The 23,610-nt window shown below is 46.7% G+C and overlaps 1 protein-coding gene and 1 non-coding gene across 4 annotated transcripts in view; both read right to left on the reverse strand.

Annotated features, from left to right (window-relative positions):
• The window catches only part of AFAP1L2 (actin filament associated protein 1 like 2), a 40,636-nt gene extending 29,375 nt beyond the window's left edge, over window positions 1-11,261 (reverse strand). For all 3 annotated transcript variants that reach the window (XM_023729967.1, XM_023729965.1, XM_023729966.1), the window contains exons 1-2: window positions 11,195-11,261; window positions 9,747-9,841 (exon numbers count right to left, since the gene is read on the reverse strand). In XM_023729967.1, coding sequence (XP_023585735.1) covers window positions 9,747-9,841; window positions 11,195-11,246 — 147 coding nt within the window. In that variant the 5' untranslated portion in view covers window positions 11,247-11,261. The remainder of the gene's footprint in view (window positions 1-9,746; window positions 9,842-11,194) is intronic.
• A 2,835-nt stretch (window positions 11,262-14,096) lies between these two features.
• On the reverse strand, window positions 14,097-14,203 carry LOC111820267 (U6 spliceosomal RNA). Its single transcript, XR_002823821.1, has one exon. It is a non-coding gene; the product is annotated as a U6 spliceosomal RNA (small nuclear RNA).
• Window positions 14,204-23,610: the final 9,407 nt, after the last annotated feature.

A 23,610-nucleotide genomic window follows, 5' to 3' on the forward strand; every position in this document is an offset into this window, starting at 1 on the left:
CCAGGGCCCTGAGCTCAGGCAGATTCCTGGGCCTCCAGGATTCTCTGTTTTGCTGGCACTGAGGGATGATCCAGAAGGCTTGGAGAATGGGCTTATTTTGGAATCTATGACTGAGAGAGGAGTCCTGGTGGCACAGTGGTTAAATGCTGAGCTGCTAACAAGCGAAAGGTTGGTGGTTCGAACTCACCCCGCAGCTCTGCAGGAGAAAGACCAGGGCGCCTCCGTAAAGATTACAGCCTAAAAAACCCTATAGAGCAGTTCTACTCTGTCATGTGGGGCCACGATGAGTGAAAGTAGACTTGATGACACCAAACAACAACGATTGACTGAGAGAGCTCCCCTCTTGCTGGCCAAGGAGACGGTGGGAGGCCAGCCAGCCTGGGCTCAGCCCCCTGTGGGAATGAGCTCATCCAGGCTGCAACAGTGTCCATCCCCAGCTTCTCCCAGGGCAGAACAATGCTCCTGGGGCTATACACCAAAACCAGGGGCCCCAGAGCCACATTCAGTCCACAGCTGTGTCAAAGCAGAGCTGTACTCCACAGTGTTTTCAATGGCTAATTTTTCAGAAGTAGATCACCAGGTCTTTCTTCTGAGGTAACTCTGGGTAGACTCAAACTGCCAACCTTTAACTTAGCATCTGAGCTCACTGACAGTTTGTACCACCCAAGGACTCCAAGATTCCCACAATTAGAAAAAGACAGAGGGAACAAACTCTTCTTCGGGAACTCCTCATGAATCATTAACACCAAAGGGTTCGTCGCAGGAGCCGGCTCTGTCTAGGGGTTAAGCATCCGGGAATGTTTTGAGGGAGTTTCCCAAGCCATTGAAATCTAACGTATGATGAGAAAGTTCTGGAAATAAACAGTGGTGGTGGTTGCACAATACTGTGATTATAATTAATGCCAGTGAACTGTACACTTGGGTTGAATTTTTTTTTAATGCAAATGTCCAACAACAACCAAAAAATACGTATATGGGGGAAATCACTAACTAGATAGTAAACAAGCGTCAAGATTGGTGAAGAGAAAGACAACACACAATATAGGGAAGTCAGCACAACTTGACCAAGGCAGTCATAGAAGCTTTTTGGACACATTCAAACACCCTGCGGGACTGATTTACTGGGGCTGAGGGCTGGGGACCATGGTCTCAGGGGACATCCAGGTCAACTGGCATAACATGGTTCATAGAGAAAATGTTCTATATCCTACTTTGGTGAGTAGCATCTGGAGTCTTGAAAGCTTGCGAGCAGACATCCAAGATACATCTATTGGTTCCACCCTGTCCAGAGCAAAGGAGAATTAAAAAAACCAGAGACACAGAAAATATTAGTCCAAAGGACTAATGCACCACGTAAACGACAGCCTCCACCAGCCTGAGCCCAGAAGAACTAGATGTTGCCCAGCTACCACCAACAACCACTCTGGCAGGGATCACAATAGAGGGTCCCAGACAGAGCGGGAGAAAAATGTAGAACAAAATTAAAATTCACCAAAAAAAAAAAAAAAAAGCCCAGACTTACTGGTCTGACAGAGACTGGAGGAACCCCCAAGACTATGGCACGTGGACACCCTGCTAACTCAGAACTGAAGCCACTCCTGAAGTCCACCTTTCAGCCAAAGATTAGACAGGCCTATAAAACAAACAGTAACACATATGATTCTTAGCCAAATCAAGTCTACGAGACCAAATGGGCAAAACCTGCCCAAAAGCAAAGATGAGAAGACAGGAAGGGACAGGAAAACTAGACAAACGGACACGGAGAACCCAGGGTGGAAAGGCGGAGGGTGGTGACACTCTTTGGGGATTACAACCAATCTCACAAAACAACTTATGTAAAAATTTTTGAATGAGAAATTAATTTGTGCTGTAATCTTTTACCTAAAACACATTAAAAGAAAAACAATATTAAAAAGAAAAAAAGTACGTGTATGGTTACACAAATATGTACACAGACATGTCTGTATACGGGTATGCATATGTGGGTATGTGTATGTGCACAGATAGATGTATCTATAGGCATATGTTCATACAGGTATGTGTGTGTATGCATTATATTCACATATATAATAAACCACATACGGGACACAGTTACAGTTACCTCTTGGACATAACCAAACACCTCACAAGATTGGTTTTCTGGGTTTAAAGGCTTAGAACCATCGTCTTATGGGACAAGTCAGTTAACTGGCATAATATAGTTCACAAAGTATATTCTCTACACCCCAATGAGGTCAGTAGTGTCAGGGGTCTTAAAAGCTTCAGAGAGGTCATCTAAGATACAACTATTGGTCTCTGTTCATTTGGAACAAAAGACAAAGAAGGAAACCAAAGACTCAGAGAAGAAAGTAGTCTATAGAACTAACAATCTATATCTACCCTGAGACCAGAAGAACTAGATGGGGCCAGGCTACCACCACCGACCATTCTGATCAGGGCCACAGTAGATGGATCCTGACAGAATGGGAGAAAAATGTGGGAAAGAACTAAAATTCTTAAGTCCAGACTTACTGGACTGGTTGAGACTAGAGGACTCCCTGAGACTATCATCCTGAGATACTCTTTAAACCTTAAACTGAAATTATCCCTTGAGGTTACCTTTTAGCTAAATAACAGACTGGTTCTTTAAATAAAGACTATCACTTGTGAGTACTGAGCTCCTTTAAAGAATCATCTATATGAGACCGAACAGTCAAAAATTACTCTAAAGCAAAGGCGAGAAGGTAAGTGGGCAGGGAAACTAGAGTACTGGAAGTGGTCCAACCAGAAGAGAATGAATGAGGATGATGACACATTGGGAAAAATGTTACCAATCTCACTGAATAATTTGTGTAGAAATTATTAAAGGGGAATCTAACTTGTTGTGTAAACTTTTACCTTAAACACAATAAAACATCATTTAAAAAAATGTAAAAGTATGCATCTCTACCCAGAAGCAGGGCAGTACTGAGGAATCCAACCTCCAGGGCCAGGGTTGGAATCCTGGCACTTCCTAGCTGTGTGGACTCTGGCAAATTTCCTTAACCTCTCTGTGCCCCAGTTTTCTCAGTTGTAAAATGGGGACAGTAGAAATACCTACCACACAGGATTGTTGTTAAGGATTAAACTGTGCTCAGCACTATCCAACACTCAAGAAATCTGTTTTTACTAACCTAAAAAAATAAAATGTAAAAACATCAATTGAAAGGAGAAAAGTTACTTGTATATGTGTTTGGTGGAGGAAGAATAGATGCACTTTGGAGGGATTCAAAGGAGACGTCTGGGTCTGACCTGGTTTATACCATGTTCTGCCTTGATGAAGAGGAACAGGACAGAGTCCCTGCCCGCAGGGCTGCTAGGGCAAAAGCCATGAGCCTGTGACAAGTTACATAATAAAATGACTTCATAACTATTCAGAAGGGAGTCACATAACTACACAGGCACAACGGCCTATTATCAGAGTTCAAAGAAGAAAGAGATCCAAATCTTCCAGGGTTAAGGATAAAGGACTATTAGGAGCCCTGGCCACCACGCGTCTGTCAATTTTGTCCTACTGTGGTGGCTTGCGTGTTGCTGTAATGCTGGAAGCTATGCCACTGGTATTTCACAGGGTCACCCATTGTGGCCAGGATTCAGTGGAGCTGACAGACTGAGACAGACTAGGAAGAAGGACCTGGTGGTTTACTTCTGAAAAAACTGGCCAGTGAAAACCTTATGAATAGCAGAGGAACACTGTCTGATATAGTGCCGGAAGATGAGCCCCTCAGGTTGGAAGGCACTCAAAATATGACTGGGGAGGAGCTGCCTCCTCAAAGTAAAGTTGACTTTAATGACATGGATGGAGTAAAGCTTTTGGGACATTCATTGGCTGATGTGGCATGACTCAAAATGAGAAGAAACAACTGCAAACATCCATTAATAATCAGAACGTGAAATGTATGAAGTATGAATCTAGGAAAATTGGAAGTCATCAAAAACGAAATGGGACACATGAAGATCAATATCCTAGGAATTAGCTGAAATGGACTGGTATTGGCCATTCCGAATCAGACAAACATATGGTTTACTATGCTGGGAATGACAAATTAAAGAAGAACAGTGTCACAGGCTTCGTCAAAAAGAACATTTCAAGATCTATCCTGAAGTACAACACTGTCAGTGATAGGATAATATCCATACACCTACAAGGAAGATCAGTTAATATGATTATTATTCAAATTTACGCACCAACCACTAAGGTCAAAGATAAAGAAACTGAAGATTTTTACCAAATTCTGGAGCCTGAAATTGATCAAACATGCAATCAAGATGCATTGGTAATTAGTTAATTGTTGGAAACAAAGAAGGATCAGTAGTTGGAAAATATGGTCTTTGTGATAAAAATGACGCCAGAGATCACATGATAGACTTTTGCAAGACCAATGACTTCTTCATTGCAAATACTTTTTTTCAACAACATAAACAGGTGACTATACATATGGACCTCACCAGATGGAATACACAGCAATCAAACTGACCACATTTGTGGAAAGAGACGATGGAAAAGCTCAATATCATCAGTCAGAACAAGGCCAGGAGACGACTGTGGAACAGACTATCAATTGCTCATATACAAGTTGAAGTTGAAGAAAATTAAACCAAGTCCACGAGAACAAGAAGATGACCTTAAGCATACCCCACCTGAATTTGGAGACCATCTCAAGAATAAATTTTTTGCATTAAACACTAATGACCAAAGACCAGATGAGTTGTGGAATGACATCAAGGACATCCTACACGAAGAAAGCAAGAGGTCATTAAAAAGACAGGAAAGAAAGAAAAGACCAAAATGGACATCAGAAGAGATGCTGAAACTTGCTCTTGAACATACAGCAACTAAAGCAAATGGAAGAAATGACGAAGTAAAAGAACTGAAGATTTCAAAAGATGGCTTGAGAAGACGAAGTATTATAGTGAAATGTGCAAAGACCTAGAGTTAGAAAACCAAAAGGGAAGAGCAAGCTCGGCATTTCTCAAGCTGAAAGAACTAAGGAAACAATTCAAGCCTCGAGTTGTAATTTTGAAGGATACTACAGGCAAAATATTGACTGACGCAGGAAGCATCAAAAGAAGATGGAAGGAAAATACAGAGTCACTGTACCAAAAAGAATTGTTTGATGTTCTTCCATCTCAGGAGGTAGCATATGATCAAGAACCGATAATATTAAAGGAAGAAGTCCAAGCGGCACTGAAGGGATTGGGGAAAAACAAGACTCCAAGAATTGATGGAATACCAATTGAGATGTTCCCACAAACGGATGCAGCACTGGAGGTGCTCCCTCATGTATGCCAAGAAATTTGGAGGACGGCTTCCTGGCCAACTGACTGGAAGAGATCCATATTTGTGCCCATTCCAAAGAAAAGTGATCAAACAGAATGTTGAAAGTCTCAAACAATATCATTAACATCACATAAAAGTAAAATTTTGCTGAAGATAATTCAAAAACGGTTGCAGCATTACATCAACAAGGAACTGCCAGAAATTCAACCCGGATTTAGAAGAGGATGTGAAACAAGGGATATCATTACTGATGTCAGATGGATCTTCGCTGAAAGCAGAAAATACCAGAAAGATGTTTACCTGTGTTTTATTGACTACACAAAGACATTCGACTGTGTGGATCATAACAAATTATGGATAACAATGTGAAGAATGGGAATTCCGGAACACTTAATTGTGCTCATGAGGAACCTGTACATAGACCAAAAGACAGTCGTTGAAACAGAACAAGGGGATACTGTGTGGTTTAAAATCAGGAAAGGTGTGCATCACGATTGTATCCTTTCACCATACTTATTCAATCTGTATGCTGAGCAAACAGTCTGAGAAGCTAGACTATGCAAAGAAGAACGCGGCATCAGGGTTGGTGGAAGACTCATTAACAACCTGCGATATGCAGATGACACAACCTTGCTTGCTGGAAGTGAAGAGAACTTGAAGCACTTACTGGTGAAGATCAAAGACTACAGCCTTCAGTGTGGATTGCACCTCAGCATAACTAAAACAAAAATCCTCACAACTGGACCAATAAGCAACATCATGATAAATGGAGAAAAGATTGAAGTTGTCAAGGATTTCATTTCACTTGGATCCACAATCAACACCCATGGAAGCAGCAGTCAAGAAATCAGACGACGCATTGCATTGGGCAAATTTGCTACAAAAGACTTCTTTAAAGTATTGAAAAGCGAAGATGTCACTTTGAGGACTAAGGTGCACCTGACCCAAGCCATGACATATAAATATTTATAAAAATATATATATTTTTTACTTTCCACTTCATTTATTTTTATTGTGCTTTAGGTAACAGTTTACAGAGCAAATTAGGTTCTCATTAAACAATACACAAATTGTTTTGTGACAATGGTTGCCAACCCTGCGATGTGTCAACACTCTCCCCTTCTTGACCTTGGGTTCCCCATTTCCAACCAAGCCATGATATTTTCAGTTGCTTCATATGCATGCAAAAGCTGGACAATGAATAAGGAAGACAAAAGAAGAAAGATGCCTTTGAATTATGGTGTTGGAGAAAAAATAGTGAATATACTATGGACTTCCAGAAGAACAAATAAGTCTGTCTTGGAAAAAGTACAGCCAGAGTGTTCTATGGAAGTGAGGATGGCGAGACTTTGTCTCATGTACTTTGCACATGTTAGCAGAAGGACATCATGCTTGGTAAGGTAAACGGTCAGCGAAAAAGAGGAAGACCCTAGACAAGATGGACTGATACAGTGGCTTCAACAATGGGCTGAAACATAGCAACGATTGTGAGGATGGCGCAGGACTTGGCAGTGTTTTGTTTTAGTGCACACAGGGTTGCTGTGAGTTGGAACCGACTGGAGCACCTAAGCACCTAACAACAACAAGGAGCCCTGGTGGCGCAGTGGTTAAGTACTCAGCTGCTAACTGAAAAGTCAGTAGTTCGACCACCAGCTGCTCCGCAGGAGAAAGATGTGGCAGTCTGCTTCCATGAAGATTTACAGCCTTGGAATCCCTGTGGGGTAGTTCTACTCTGTCCTACTGGGTCACTATGAGTTGGAATCGACTGGATAGCAGTGGGTTTTTTAGTTTAATTATCAATATCATCATCATCATGGTTGTAAATATTAAATGAAGATGCAAAAGAGATTTGACTTCAAAACATAAAAGAATTTTCTGATGGTTCTCAGGAAAAGACACAAAAGCCACATGGTCTCGGTACTCAGAAACGATCCAGGAGAAAAGGGAGAAATTTCTTCTGTAAAGGGCCGGATAGTAAATATTTTAGGACTTTGCAGGCCATGTGGTCTCTGTCACAGCTATTCAACTCTGCTGTTGTAGCACAAAAGCAGCCACAGACAATCCATAAACAAGTTTAAGTATGGCTACGTTCCAATAAAGCTTTATTTACAAAAATAGGCAGTGGGCCAGTTTTCGTTCTTAGGCTGTAGTTTGCTGACCCAAGATGACGTGAAGCATTCACTGCCCCATAGTACACTGTGGATGTTTCCTGGGTCGGGGGCTCGTGGACAAGGCCAGCCCCAGCTTCCCAGACTGGCCACGGCAATGTCCTTTAGCGGAATCAGCTGCTTCTCTCACAGAGCAGCTCGCTTAAGGCCAGCACCAATACGTGTGCAGGCCTCAAAGCCAGGTGGGAAACAGATGGCTGTGCTAGCCAGGAGGATCAACAGTGGCCGGCAGACAGCTGTTTCTCCCACAGTGAACACAGCACCTGGCAGTGCAGACAGCAGCCTGGAGACATCACAGCTGCCTGAGTCACTGTCCACACCCTCGAGTTTGCTCAGACCCCTGGCTGCCCTTTCCCTTGCTGGATGGGCCTGCTACCCACTGACTCTGTGGGGATGGAGCAGGGACCCAAGACACAGTAATGAGAACTCAGGGCTCGCACCCGCCAGCATCCTGAGCAGGGGCAGAGGTACCCCGGGCAGATGAGCCCTGGGTCAGGCAGCGGGGGGCTGGACATCCAGTTGGGGGAGCACCATGGAGCCCTGAAGCTCTGGGTGAGGGTAGGAAGGGACGGGACTTTCTCTGCCTTGAGGAAGAGAGGCCACAGGATCACCCCAAGCCTGGCTAGGCAGAGTTGCCACGCTCCCTTCAGAAGCTCCTGCTGCTGCCCTGTTTTCCCTCTTCCCTCAGACCAAACACACAGCTACAGGCCTTGGACTGAGGATTATGGCCACTTCAGCCCAGACTTGACCAGAGAGAAGGCCTGAGAGAGAGAAGACGTGTGTGCGCACGTGCACGCGCGTGTGTATCAGTGTGCGTGCGTGCATGTGTGTGCGTGTGGGTGGGTGTGGGTGTGTGTGCATGCGTGTAGGGAGGGGGGTTTCCCTGGCTCATACTACCCCCGTCCTCGCTCCACATCCGAATCCGAGAGTCCCCTGGGACAAGTGGTGGGTGCCAGAGACAGAAGTAGGAAGGACCTAGAAATGGAGCCAGCACGACTCGTCCTTCCCAGCGAAAAATTCCATGAGGAGGGAACTGGCTTAAACCATAAAGTCAGCTCCTTTGCTGTACGTCTCCCCGGGGTCCAGAGTCTGTCCACAGGAGCAGTTACCACATGTCAGAAAGGCCACCGCAGAGTCCCGTTATTGTTGGGTGGTGATGTTCTCCCAACTCTAGCACAGGGTTTCTCTCTGACACTGATACTAACTCTCCTGGCCCCAAGCAGCCCCCAGTCACAGATGACACAGGAAGCCTGCTCTAGAGGAAGGCCATTTATTTGCCCTTCCTCTTCTCCCCGCCCCCTCACCTTGCTCAGAGGCCCGTGATTCACACCCAGAGCCCTTGGGGCCTGCCCTTAGTGCCAAGGAGCAGGAGACTGACAAAGGCTCAGTCAACCCCAAGGCCAGAATCCAGGGCTGTGGGGACTCGTGGGCAAGGAAGTGACATCCCTCACCCTGTGACCTGAGTAAGTTTCTCACCACAGCCTCTGTCCCCCACCCTAGGCCTGTCAGTTCACCACCATGTTTGTAACCACAGACTCCTAGAACGGAGCTGGCACCGCTCAGTGCTCAGTGCCGGAAGACCTGGCCCATGAACGCCCACCCCAGGTGTCAGCCCATCAGCAGCTGCCTCAGGGCATGGCAGACGAAGGCGTCGGTGTCAGAATCCAACACTGGATTCAGAGAGGAATGTATGGAGCTGGAGCTAATGAACATGGACGTTTTTTCCTAAATGCAATGGGAACCGCTGACAGGTTTCAGGCAGGAAGTGCAGTGTGATATGATTTATATATATGTATGTGTGTGTGTGTGTGTGTGTTTGATATTAATATTTTTGGTGAAAATAACACACACATAACTCACTCCCATTCCGTAGTTTCTAAGCATAATGATTGGTGACATTGGTTACATTCTTCACATTGCATCAACATTCCCATTATTTCTGTTCTAGTTATCACCATGGCCTGAGCTGGTGACCGTGGCTCTGCAGGGCAAAGCGGCACTGCACGTGGTGGCACTGGGCAAAGGGGATCTCCCTCCACTGCCCACGCCCACCACCCTTAGCATCTTGAGTACTGGGGCCCTGAGCAAACGACACATCACTGCGGGCAGGGGACAGACCCACTTTTGCTCTCTTTACCCCAGGGCCTTGCCCTATGCCCTACACACAGTAGGTGCTCAGAAAGTACCAGACACTCAATGGATCAAAACCAGTGAGGACAACTGAAAGGAAGTTCTAGGGGCCTGAGTCTGGGAAATTGGGCTCTTGGGCCAACACTTACGATCTTGGGTGGTGGGAGATCAGGCAGGCTCTTCTGGGGGGCCGAGGAGTGCCGGCCGGGCTCCCCGTTGATCAGCGGGCTCTGCTCCTGGGGCGCTGTGGGCAGGAAGCAGGAGAAGGGCTTTGGTGAGGGGTGCTGTGCTTCACTGCGTGGGCTCGCTACCTGAGAATGTCTGGTCACAGGTACAGTGACTTCTATTTGAACAGGTGTTAATTACCCAGGCAGGTGGTCCCGGGAGACTAAATAGTGTTTTCCTCCAATAGGACATACTAATGTCTTCACCTGGGAAGGAACCTGCTTAGGGTTTCTGGCATGCTTCCTCTCCCCCATCCAGCCCTCGTCAAAAATGGCCCAGCCACAGAGCTTTCATCCTCAGAGGAGCTGCACGGTGGCCACTATATTGAGACGTTCTCAGTACCAACCCTGTCATTATGGCTCTCTCCAGCCCGCAGTTTACCCAGAAGGCAAACGTCACTGGCAGAGAGGCCGTCTCACTTACGGATGAGTTCTGTGGAGCCTCAGCCTGGTGGTGGGGCAGGCGATGGAGACCACACCAGGGGGAGTCAGAGCACCCACTATGTGTGTGCTTGTAAGGAAAAGGGACCAGAGGCTCTTCTGAGCCCGGGACAGACAGGCTCAGGCAGGAATGCTCTTTAGCTTTGGTGGCTGAGGTCTTGAAGCCAAGCCTCTAACAGGCACAAACAAAGCACCCACCTGTCTCCTTGGGGCTGAGTGTTTAGGGTGCTGTGTTCCCACCACTCGCTAAGCCTTGGCATTTGAGTTGCAGGTTTGGGAGTTGGGAGACAGGGATTCGCATCCATCCTCCTCTGCAACTAGCAGCTCTACAAGCCTCTGTACCTCCCTGGGATCCTCCGGACCCACGGCAGGAGGCTGTAACTGAAAAAAGCAGGGTGCGGAGCCGAGCAGAGGGTGAGGCGCCATGGAAGACACACTGTCCTTCCAATGGAAGCTAAGACGTTCCGCCAAAGAGGCCACCTCTGAACACAGTCTCTGAATATTAAGGCAGTTACTGATACCACCACTTCTCCTCTCTGCACCAAAAAGAAAAAAAAAAGAAAGAAAAAATCCAGACTTCTATCAGAAGACATATGCTGGCACCGTGGGATCAGCACCAGACACAGCTGCTTGATTAGGACGTCTAAGTCACGACTTCCTACGCTGGGGATGGTGCTGGGAAAAGCTGAGAGGTCTTAGGGACAGATTCCTTACCCATGAAAGGGACGGGAGGTGGCCCGCTAAAATCTCCAGAAATACATCAGCCCAAAATACCATCCACCAAAATGTGGCTTCCAAAAACAACTCCACCGGCCATGCCTGTCTGTGGTCCTGGCTGGAAGGGAGGAGGGTGGGGTGGGACCGAGCCTTGTCCCTTGTCCCTTCCCCATCCTGGGAGCCAGCTATGCCATCAGCAGTCCCAGGCCCCATACCTTTGTCTTGGGACTCGGCATTCTGTTGCTTGTTGACTGTCACTTTGTTCATATAAATGTACTCCTCATCAGTACCTGCAGGAGAAGACCAAGGACACGGCTTCATGTGACTTCATGATGAGAAAGGGCTTCCAGAGAGACCCACGTCCCCCTTAAGCCAAATGTTTTCATCTGCTTAAGTTCCAGTAAGAGCACACGACATTTTGAGCTGACTGAAAGAGTCTATAACAGAGAGAGTTGACCAATTTCAAACAAAGACATGATAAGTTGCTGACTGCCAGTTTTCTAGCCTGGGGGAAAAGGGTCGGGGTACAGAAGGATAGCTTTAAGTATAAAAATCTTACGTGGAAAGTCATCCCTACCTCAAAATAAAATTCTGCCTCATGGTCTACCAAGCAGAGATTCCTCCGGGTTTCCTAGCATTTCATTTACATTGCAAATATTCCCCATCAGTCATTCTCAACCTATTCTGAATTACTTGAGGGAGCTAATTAAATCTAAGTGATGTCTAGATAAGGGGTCTCAGTGAAGACCTGGAAGATTAGCTCCCAGGCCTCCAGGTGGGGTGCCATTATGGGGGCCTGAGACAGCCAAATCGTATCAGCTCTGGGTTTGGAGGGGTGAGTATCTGGGAATTGGAACTGGGAGCCACCAGCCCCTGCTATCTACAAGTGTACCCCACAGCAACACAGCCCTCTCTCCTTCAACATCATCTCTGTGTGGATTAGGTCATCTTCCCAGTGCCTGTCGGGGCAGAGAAAAGCTGGTCTCCTAATACTTGCTCTGATTTTAATCCCCCAAGGAACCCTTCTTCTGAAGGCTTCAGAGGAAGCTCATCCTAGTGTTTCTCCTTTTAGAAATCCTCCCATGTTTCTTTTTTGCCCTTAATTTACATTTCCTAGAAACTTGTGGCTGATAAATTCCAGTGGTTGGAGACCTTGTTCCTGAGCCAATGGACCTGATTCAAACCCCTCGTGAAAGAGGCAGTTCGGCGTCAGTCTGTTCCACGGCCAGAGAATGCCCAGACTCCAGCCAACAGGCCAAAAACGGAGCCCTGAGTACCAAGAGGAACCAAAAAAACAAAAAAAACCCAAACGCGTTGCCATCAAGTCTATTGCAACTCATGGCAACCCCATGTGTTACAGAGTAGAACTGAGCTCCATAGGGTTTTCTTGATTGTAATCTTTATGAGAACCAGATCTCCAGGCCTTTCTTCTATGGCACTACTGTGTGAGTTTGAACTGCCAGCCTTTCAACAGGAGGAGGATACGGCTGGATCACTCTCAGTCATCAGCTTGTGGGACCGCTAACTCAGTGCCCAGCCCTGCCGGGACCAGTCAACAGCATCACTCCTATACCAAGGGCTGCAATAGTTTACAGGAGAGAACTGTAAGGTTCAAACACGGCGACATCCTTTACACTTTCACTGACCTAAACCCACAGGGGGCTGGGTCTGTTCTTTCTCTGGAGTGTGGCACAGAAGAAAATGTTCTTGGGGGTTGAGGTAGGAGACAGGGGTCTTGATCAATCTCTGCCATTAACGGTATAACTGTGAGCAAAACATCTGGCCCTTGGACCTCAGTTTTCTTGTCTATACAATGTGGAAAACAATTGTGATGAAATACTGCCTGTTTCTACCTAACTCTTAAGTTTTCAAGAGTACAAAACTCAAATCTTAGGGAACTTGAAAAAGTCAGGTAATTTCATAACTAGCAAAGATTTTTAAAATGACAGCCCCACTTGGGACGTAACTCTAAGGCTCAAAAATAAGTGGCAAAATAAACTGTGACACACTGACATATATAACACCAAATCGTCTTTAAAAACAAACAAAAAAAAAGACTTAATGGAGAACGTGTCAATTGCCACAACCATCTTGGAAGTGATTCTGGAGCGTAATTTAAGTGTTCGCATTCTTTGACCCAACATTATCCAGCAGATAAACTCCAGCATGTAAACAAAATTTTATTTAAGGATATTCATTCACTGCAATATTATATGAAATTAAAAAAAAAAAAAAAGAACACAACTTAAATGCCCACCCACAGGAGATCGGTTAACTATTCTGGTGCATCTATTAGTGGACACACCCAACTGTGAAAAATAAGAAGATACTTCTCTGTCTGCTGATTTACGAGGATATCCAAGACTTACAGTTTCAGAAGAGCAAAAAAAGAAAAACTACGTGAACTGTCAGCACATGGAAATGTGCACACGCAGCGATTCTAAACGTAGAAAAAAATGTAACGCCGAATACGTACAGATGAAGTACAACTACGCGAAAACAGGCAGATGACACTGACAGAAATCAGAAAGGGAAGGGGAGGAATGTAGTGTTTAATGTTCATTTTATGATTATTTTTTCCAGATTATTGCCTAAGTTTATTTCCTCGCGCACGCACACACACACACACGAAAGGCAAGATACTGCTGTTATCATTTTAACCGTGAGATTGGGAGCAGGTGCTTCCTCCACGAGACATCGACTCGGAAGTTAGAGACAACTTGCAATGGCCACCTCACCAGATTGTGTCTGTCTGCCTGGGGCACTCTGCAGGCTGTGATTGACTTGATTTCTAAGTATTTTTTTGTTTTTTTATTGTACTTTAGATGAAAGTTTACAGAAAAAACTAGCTTCTCATTAAACAGCACACATATTGTTTTATGACATTGGTTAACAACTCCACAACATGTCAACACTCTCCCTTCTCGACCTTGGGTTCCCTATTACCAGCTTTCCTGTCCCCTCCTGCCTTCTAGTCCTTGTCCTGGGCTGGTGTGCCCCTTTAGTCTTGTTTTGCTTTATGGGGCCGTCTAATCTTTGGCTGAAGGGTGAACCTCGGGAGTGACTTCACTACTGAGCTAAGTGTGTCGGGGGGCCATACTCTCAGGGTTTCTCCGGAAAAATATGGAACGCTTCGCAAATTTGTGTGTCATCCTTGTGCAGGGGCCATGCTAATCTTCTCTGTATCGTTCCAATTTTAGCATACGTGCTGCCAAAGCAAGCACTCTAAATGGTTTTCATTCACTGTTAGGTGTCGTCAAGTATGAACCCACGTGACAGAGTAGAACGGCCCCACAGGGTTTTCTTGGCTGTAGTTTTTACAGGAGCAGATCGCTAGGTCTTTCTTCCGCTGAGCCACCATCTGGGTGGGTTCAACCCGCCAACCTTTTAGTGAGCAGCCAAGTAGGGTTGCTAATCCAGCACTAGTTCAGGTTGCTAAGTAGAGGATCCCAGGACCTACTGCAACTGTGGGAAAAGCGCAGTGACCGGTAAGGGGAGGCTGCTGAGCAGTCCCGTGTCTAGGAGGCAGCAAGCTCGGGCTGGAGAACTTTCTATCATTCACTCATTCATTTTCAAAAGTGCATTGAGCTTCATCAGCTCTTATGCTAGGCACCAAGCCAGGTGCTGGGGTACAGCAGCAAACAAAACAAACATCATCTCCGCCTTCATGAAACCAACTCTCTGGTGGGGGATACAAATCCTCAGGTGGTGCAAATGCTTTGTGCTTGTGCTACTAACTGAAAGGTCGGTGGTTCAAACCCGTCCACTGGTGTTGTGGAAGAAAGGCTTGGCAGTCTGCTGCTGTAAAGATTACAACCAAGAAAACCTTATGGAGCAGTTCTACTCTGTAACACATGGGGTCGCCATGAGTCAGAATCGACTCAACAGCATTAAGTCTGTTTTTTTGTGGGGACAACAGACCTGAATCAGGTAGTTAACAGAAGCCATGTATGAAGGACAGCAGCTACAGGTGTTGTTGGAAAGGAGAGCTTGTAGTGCTCTGAGGAAGTGTGTAATTTCTGGGGGACATAACTTTGTCTGCAGATGGGGGTCCCTCCCAGAGAACTGGGGTAGGGATGGAAAGCAGAGACATGGACCCTCTTTGAAAGAGTTACAGTTGGATCAAAAGAGTGTAGCGTTTGAAGCTCTTCCTATCATAGGACAGCCCCCAAAACATTCCCGGAGCTGCTGGGCGGGGATTCAGTGCCACAGCTCACACTGGTCAGGGCATGAACACACAGCAGGCAGCCAAGCCCTCAAAGAACAGGCCTCAGTCTGTGCATTAACCTCACCAACCAGACAAAAGCAGAGCCAAGAGAGTAGGAAACCTGTGTTCATGGTAAGAAAATAAAAAGATCAGGAAACCACATGGATGCACACACTCACTCCGCTGCACTCTCTAGCCCCAACATGTAGGCATGAACAGCTCAGAGTGGGAGGACCACAGGCTGGCGTGGAGCCATCAGCCTGCCTGCACCTACAAGTCCCATCAGGCTGAGCTGATGTTCTGGAAAACACTCAGTGAGGGGGCCTGGGAGACCGAGAGACAAAGACGAATGCTATAATTTCAGGGAGGCTTGGGACTCTGTCCTTCAACACAATTAATCTGTGCAATGGAGTGTGGCGAGGTGAGGTGGGAATAATGCTTAGGTCCACCTGCCCAGGTGCAACCCTGGCTCTGCCACTCACTTCCCAAGCCTTGGTTCCCTCCTTGGTGAAACGGGATGACAACAATTCCCTCACAGACTCACGATGAGGATTAAATGATGTCATCCATGCCATTTAATACTTCAAGCACAGGTCTGGGACGCAGTAAGTGTGCAATCAATGTTGTTGTTGCTGTTAGCTGCCACCAAGTTGGCCCCTGACTCACGGCAACACCATGCACAGTGGGATAGGACTGTCGTGATTCGTAAGGTTTTCGCTGGCTGATGTTTTGGAAGTAGATCATCAGACCTTTTTTCCTAGTCTGTTTTAGTCTGGATGCTCTGCTGAAACCTGGGCAGCATCATAGCAACACACAAGCCTCCAATGACAGATAGGTGGTGGCTATCTGCACTGGCTGGGAATTGAACCCAGGTCTCTCGCATGGAAGGTGAGAATTCTACCACTGAACCACCATGGTTCCCACAATAAATGTTAGCTGCTGTGATAACCACTCTGCAGTCTACGTGGGTAGACTGAGTGCCAGAAGGCAGCCAGAAGGTTCGCTGTCAAACAGTGGCTATTAATAAGTGGACGTCACTCCCGAGAATAGCAGGTGGCAGCCACAGACCTCAGTATGGCCACAAACGTTTATTGGTGGTCTGGGTGGCACTGGAGGCAATTCACACTGGGGAGCCCCTGGACCAGTTCTCAGCAGCTCCCCACCCCGCCCGCAGCCCTGCAAGCTGCAGAGATGGAGGGTGGGGAAGGCCTGGCTTTATAAGAGCAGGACATATAAAGATGGTGGGTGGAACAAAGGTCTCCCTACAGGAAGCCACATGGCACATTAAACCAAAGAGGGACCCAACACGGGTGGCTCTGACAGAGTGGTTAGCACCGAGAAGCGTGGCTCAGGCCTTATCACACAGAGGTGCTCTCCCATTTCCCAAAGAGGCGCTCTTTATAAATGATAATGTTCTTGAGTCAGAGCACATGGAAATGGTCTGGGCAGTGAGCTTTAAATCCTGAGGTGAATAATCCCTCTCTAACTCACCTGCTTTGTAATGGGGATCTCCCACCTACCACTCCCACCGAAGGTTTTCTTTGAAGGCATGCTGACAGCACTCATCACAAGCCTGCAGACACCCACTACAAAACCTGGAGGAGCCTGGGAACCACGGGGCAGCCTGAGGAGGTGCAAAGGCGACAGAGGGGCTCGAGAAAAACACGTCTGATGAAAGGCTAGGATAACTGGGATTATTTGCCAGAAGAAAAGGCCTACGGGCATATAGCAACAGGCTTCAGCTCTACAACTGCTCTGTTACTCAGACCAGACACTAGTTCCACTCGGAACAAAGAAGAGAAAGAGCAAGCTTGAAAGGCAGCCTGGCAGATTCAGGCTGGACGTGAGGAAGGACTTCCTGACTGTGGTGGCTGTGACAGATGGGACACTTCCCAGCTTCCCTGGGAGAGGCTCCTGCTCTGGCACAGACTTCAGCTGCTCCTGCTGGGTGGCAGGTAGACCCCACGTCCTGTTTGTTGTCCCTGACTGTCCTCAGACATCGCTTCCCACTCTAAAACAACTGATGTAAAAATAAACTGAATAGCCAAAACCTTATTCATAATAGCTATATGTCCATCAACAAGCGAATGGATGAACAAAATGTGGTAGATTTCATATTAATGGAATACGACTGGGCAGTGAAAAGGAGAAACACCTAACAGCAAGGACGAAATTCCTGAGCCAGAGAAGCTGACAAAGAACACACTGTATGACGGCATGTATACGAAGCTCTAGGACAGGCTATGCTCATCTGTGGTGAGAGACAGCACAACCATCGTCGCCTCGGGGAGGGGGTGGAGAGGGCATTAACCGGGAAGGGGTAAGAGACAACTTTCTGGGATGATAGAAATATCCTATATTTTGTTTTGGGTGGCGGTTACGCAGGTGTACACAATTGGCAAAACGCATTGGGCTGAACACTAAAGATCTGTGCACTTTGTTGTATGTAAACTCTACATCAATAAAAGGGAGAGCAGAAATTATGAACTCAGGGTTCTGCGATTTACAAAGTCTTAAAGCTATGTTTTGCTGTTTTCCCTTGGGCTGTGTAACATTGGGCAAGTTATTTAAGCTCTCTGGGCCTCAGTTTCTGCATCTGTTGTAACAGCACCCCCCTCGCAGGGATGTCTCAGAGATACAACAAGTTAACACCTGTGCGCACAGGCGCGCTCCGTGAGGTGCTGGTTATTATTGTAATAGTTTATTATCCCGTCGCTACTTTCGACCAGTAAGGAAAAGTGCTTTGAAAACATGGTGTCTTAGAACATGGTGTCTTGTGAGCTGCAGTGCTAGGTGTTCAGAGGCTCCAGGGCTCTCCCTTTAAGGCAAGTCCTCCTTTTGCTGTCTTTCCATTTCCACAGGGACCGTTCAAAGGCCCTGGGTCACACTTACTGCTGCTTTTGGTGTAAAGATGGAGGAGCTCAGACAGGCAACTCTTCTTCACCACCGCAGCGCTGCTCAGGTTCTCCTGATCGAGAATCTTGAGGAAGTCCTCCAGCTCTGTCAGCAGCTGCTCCAGGGCTAGAAACAGAAAACAGATGAAGCCATTACAGCGGCTGCCTTCTCTCCAAAGGCCCAGCTCGGACCCTGCAGCAGCCCACAGTGGACCTGGCAGGGTCTGGCAGCCAGCACACGAGGGGCCCAGCCAGGAGGTCAGAGCCCCGGTTCCCAACTTTGAGATGACTGTCATCAGCCCAAGAGGCAAGCCTAGCATTTACTGGAGGAGTGACAGCGGCCAAAAGGCCCAGCCTTCTGAGTGTATCTCCTCCCTTGCAAATGTCTGCTCTCCCAGGGTTCTTATGGGAGAACAAAGAAGAAAATACAGCCATCGAAGTGCTTTGTGGGCTGCTGAGTACTGCTCCTGGAGATGGGGTCACACCAGGCTCTGTTCTCATCCTGATTCTCTCTGGTGACGCTGGGCCTGTTACTTAACCTCCTCAGTTCCCTCATCTGTAAAATGATAGGTTTACAGCTAATGCTTTAGAAAGCTTCTTCCGTCTCTGAAATGCTACAAGTTTCAGTCTGCTCTTGGTTTGGCTGCATGTTTTTCTAAAACACAAAACTGATCATGGGACACCCATGATTAAAAGCCACTCATAGAACTACCATATGACCCAGCAATCCCAATCCTAAGGATGTACACAGCAGCACTGAAAGCAGGAATGCAAACAGAAACTTGTACACCAACATTCGCTGCAGCACTCTTCACAATAGCCAAAAGGTAGAAACCACCAAAATGTCCATCAACAGATGAATGAATAAACAAAATGCGGTGTACATATTACTCACCCATAAAGAGAAATGAGGAGCCCCTGGGTGGCTCAAATGGTTAAGCACTGGACTACTAGCCTAAAGGCTGGCAGTTCGAACCCACCCAGAGGCACCTCATAAGATGGGCCTGGTGATCTGCTTCTGAAAGGTCACAGCCTTAAAAATCCTATAGAGCAGTTCCACTCTGCACACATAGGGTCACCATGAGTTGGAACTGACTCGATGGCAACTAATAACAAAGAGAATGAAGTTCTGATACCTGCCACAACATGGATGGACCTTGAAAACATCATGCTAAGTCAAACAAGTCAGGCACAACGGGAAAAAGATTGTAAAATCTCACTCATGAAATATCTAGAATAGGCCAAGAGTATAGAGACCAAATTTTATTAGTGGTTACCAGGAGTGGGTAGATGGGAAGTAGGGAGAAAGGGGAAGTCATTGCTTGGGGGCCACTGAGTTTCTGTTAATGGCGGTGGAATAATCTGGAAAAGAACAGTTGTGATGGCTACACAGCGTGATGCGTGTAATCAATGTCACTGAACTGTACGCATAAAAAATGTTGAATCACAAATGTTTTGTTATGTATATTTTCATTTCAATAAGACAACTTAAAAAAAAGAAAGAAGCAGCTCACAATTCCCCAGACACCCTACCTCACCTCCAAGGCCCTGCAAACTGCTGGATTGTCACCTACCCCCATTCACCTTCACATTCTATGGCCCAGCTACTACGCCTCTCTTGCTTCTCTGGCCTTCAAACACAGTGGTCTTCTCTTCCCTAGCTAAGACCTACTCATCACAGGTCCTGGTCTAGACAACATTCCTCCAGGGATGGCCTCTCCAGGCCTTTGGAGCAGTGAGGCCTCCTTTAATAGATGAGCCCATGTCACCAGCACTTCCCTGTGGTCAGCTGAATAATGGCCCCAAAGTTGTCCACATCCTAATTCCCAGGACCTGTGAATATGTTTCCTTTCATGGCAAAGGGGATTTTGCAGATGTGATTAAGTGAAGGATCTTGAGGTGGGGAGATTATCCTGGATTATCTAACATAGGCCCAATGTAATCACAGGGTCCTTATAAAAGGGAGGTAATAAAGTTAGAGTTAGAGATGTAAAGAATGGAAGCAGAGGTCAGACAGGAAAGAAGGTGCTATGTTGATGGCTTTGAAGATGGAGGAAGGGGCCACCAGCCAAGGAATGCTGACAGGCTGTAGAAGCTAGAAAAGGCAAGGAAATGGATTCTCCCCAAGAGCCTCCAAAAAGAACACAGCCCTGCAGACCCATTTTAGACTCCTAACCCCCAGAACTGTAAGAAAATAAATTTGTGTTGCTATAAGCCACTAAATTTATGGCAATTATGTTACAGCAGCAACAGGAAACAAATATACCCCCTCAAGTCCTGATTGCATTATATTGTAAGTTGTCTGTGTCTGTTACTTGACTGTTAGGTGCCAAGAGGACAGGCTCTATGTCTATCTCATATTTCCAGGGCCTAGCACAATGTCTAATAAATATTTGTTGATTAAATTAACAAATGAAGGCAAAGCAAATCCACCCACTCTCTCTGCGCACCAAGGCACATCACAGCCAGTTTACAAGAAAAATAAATTGCTGGTCTGGACCAGGACTGAAGAGAGGCCAATTAAAAGCCTAGGTGGTCTGGAGGTCCTATCTAGCTAAAATATTAGATCAGGTGTTTGTTTGTTTTTTTTTTTAAAAAAAAAAAAACAGGATCCCTCCCTGCTTTTATAGTTTACATAACACAGCATCAACACTGGGAACTCAAACAATCCTTCCCCTAAATGGTCCAAATGAAGCCAACTTCTAAAGTGTACCATATGGATGGACTAGCTGTTCCAAAACTTGGAACCCAGCACCTTGACCACCTTCTGGAACCCTTGCAGGCTCCTGCTTTACTAGACACTTCTCTGCTTCAGACCAGCCAAAGCTCCTTCATCGTGGGTGACCCTTCATCAGTGTCATCCTAGGAGAACAACGGCTAGGGAGAAACAGGCATTTTCTGGAAGTCCGCACTCATTCACTGCCCCATCTTCACCCCTCTTGTCTCCCTGGCACCACGGATCAAACTGAACATCAATCACACTGGGCTAATTTATAAATCAGAAGTGAGGGGCGAAGGGGGTACAGTATACCCCCAGACTGCAGGGCAAAGAATAAGGTCGGTCTTCCAGATGGTCAAATGTTTACCCAAAGAGGATGGACCACAGGAACTTTCTGAGCAGACCAAGAAGCAACAGACGGAATCAGTATGGGCTGGGGCTGTACCGAGGGAGAGGCGTCCTTGTTAGCCTTAACGGGCAGTGAGCTCCCACCACCTGACCCAACGGAGCTTCTCTGCTGGAGCTGAACGCTCAGCCCAGCACACTGCTCTGACAGACAGGACATGTTGCAAATGGCACTCTGCCCTCACAATATTCTGTCCCTGCAGAAATATGGAAGATCCATTAAAATCTACACTTTGGCAAACAAAACCTCCCTGAGTTTCTTCAGTAACTGAACCATCCCAATGGACACCAAGTCCAGCATCATTCCCAAGCTGGGTAAAGGCTCTGGTTCAAAGGATCCACATGTCAAATATGGACTCTCATGGAGCACCACGTGAAGAAGCATTGCCCAATTTCTACCTGGAACCACCTTGCAGTGCCTAGAAGGCAGCAGCCTAGGCTTCAGGGCATAGGCACTGTTGTTAACGACTCAAATCTCTGTTAAGAACAGGACACTACATTTGCCAACGAGTTCGTCACCCAGCCTACCCAGCTGGCTTTCCAGAACATGCTCATTAATAGCAGCCAGCTCCTTGAGGCTCTAAACCAGGACTTCAAATGAGTTGTTTGACTCCCTACTGAGAGTTTGCCTTTCTACCCCAGATATACTGAATCAGTATCTATAGTTTAACAAGATCCCCAGGTGGTTTGAAGCCCTGCTCTAGACAGTGTTTTTCTACCCTGGCTGCACACTGGAATCACCTGGAGAGCTTTGAAAGCTCCAGAGGCCAGGCCGCACACCAGATTGACGAGGTCACAAGCTCTGACGATGGAAGCCAGGGGTCAGTGTTCTTTAAACCTCCTCAGGTGATTCCAGCGTGCAGCCAAGGGTGAGAACCAACTACTGGTCCAAACCCAGCATCACAGACCATTACCTGAGGCCCTGCTACCAAAGACACCTACTGAGAAGTCAGAGTCCAGGATCAAGTCCTATATAAGCTGCTACAGGAACTCCGAGCTGTACACAATGCTTCCAAGGCTCCGCTTCCTCATCTGTAAAGTGGAGAAAGCCACGCAGGCCTTGCCCATCTCACCAGGTTACTGTAAATGATATAAAGTCCACAAAGCTCTTCATAAACTGTGCTCATGAAATGTTACACCAACCACACAAAAAAATGTTGTCCTCTCTTCTCATCTCGATTTTTCTTCTCAACTTTGATGGCATCATTAGTTATTTCTGACTCTCGACCAGCAGCATTCATCTCTAAGCTCCCCATTAGAGAAAAAATGGAAACTTGCAATGAGACATTCCCTGCTGTACTGCATAAGGGGGAGGAGGGAAAGAAGGGCACCTCCTCCGAGAAGCCTTCCCTGACCACCCTTATCAAAGTAGATGTTTTTGTTCTCTAACAGCATCTATGTCTTCATATGCTTATCACAACTTACCACAAATGCAAATATAAAATATTTTAAAATAAAATTTAAAAATGACCAAAATAAACAACTTTTATTTTATTCATTTTTAAATTTTATTTTTGTCTTTCTCACGCTTGCTGTCTGTAGCTCAATGAAAGCCAGGACCACATCTGACTTGCATCTTCAGCACCTTATGCTGTTACAGGTATTGAATGAATGTTTGTGGAATGAAGGAATAGGTGAATGAACGAACTGATTGGGCACCTACTTGCTCACAACAACTCCAAGAGGTGGGCATCTTTGTCCCCCCTTTTTAGATGAAAATCTGGTGGCTCAGAGAAGTCCCACAACGTCCCATATGCTCCGTGGCAGAGAGCTGGGTTTGCTGTCTGACCCCAAGGCTGAGCTCGTAACACCCCCTGACGCAATGCCTCTGTGCGGGTCGTTCTTCCAGCATCCCCCAACGGCCCACTCCCCAGTATAGAACTAGAGCCCCCAATTCTCTCTGAGCCCCTCTTGTTAGGGAAAGATCTCCATCCGCTCCTGGAGCTAAGGGAGCACTCTGTGGCCTAGTTTCTGCTCAAACACCCCATGGCCCTTGGTGGGGTGGTGGCCTCTGAAACCCACACCTGCAAAAACAAACTCCCTGAACAAAAGGTGGGGGACTGTGTCCGTATCAGGAGAAAGCAGTGAGAAGGGTACCGGCAGATACCATCACCAAATCAAACACCGGGGAACCAGCTCGCTCAATGGACAGGCACTGCCTGTCACACGCTCTCCCCAGTGGAATTTGCCAAAGCTGGGGAAGCAGCAGAGAACCCTTCTCTCTCCCTGCCACTGTCCTGGGTGAATTCTGGAGAACCAGCAGGTTCCCCAGTACCTCTCTGGCTTGTGGAAAGCCAAGTGAAGGGTACAATGCAGCCGGCTGCCCTAAGGCTGCGTGTGATGAATGCCTGCCCCCGGGCCTGGAGGCGGGGTGGCACGTGGCACTGGTCTCTGCAGGGGACAGAT

The sequence above is a fragment of the Trichechus manatus genome, unplaced genomic scaffold, assembly GCF_000243295.1.
Source record: "Trichechus manatus latirostris isolate Lorelei unplaced genomic scaffold, TriManLat1.0 scaffold00031, whole genome shotgun sequence".
Classification (NCBI taxonomy): Eukaryota; Metazoa; Chordata; class Mammalia; order Sirenia; family Trichechidae; genus Trichechus; species Trichechus manatus.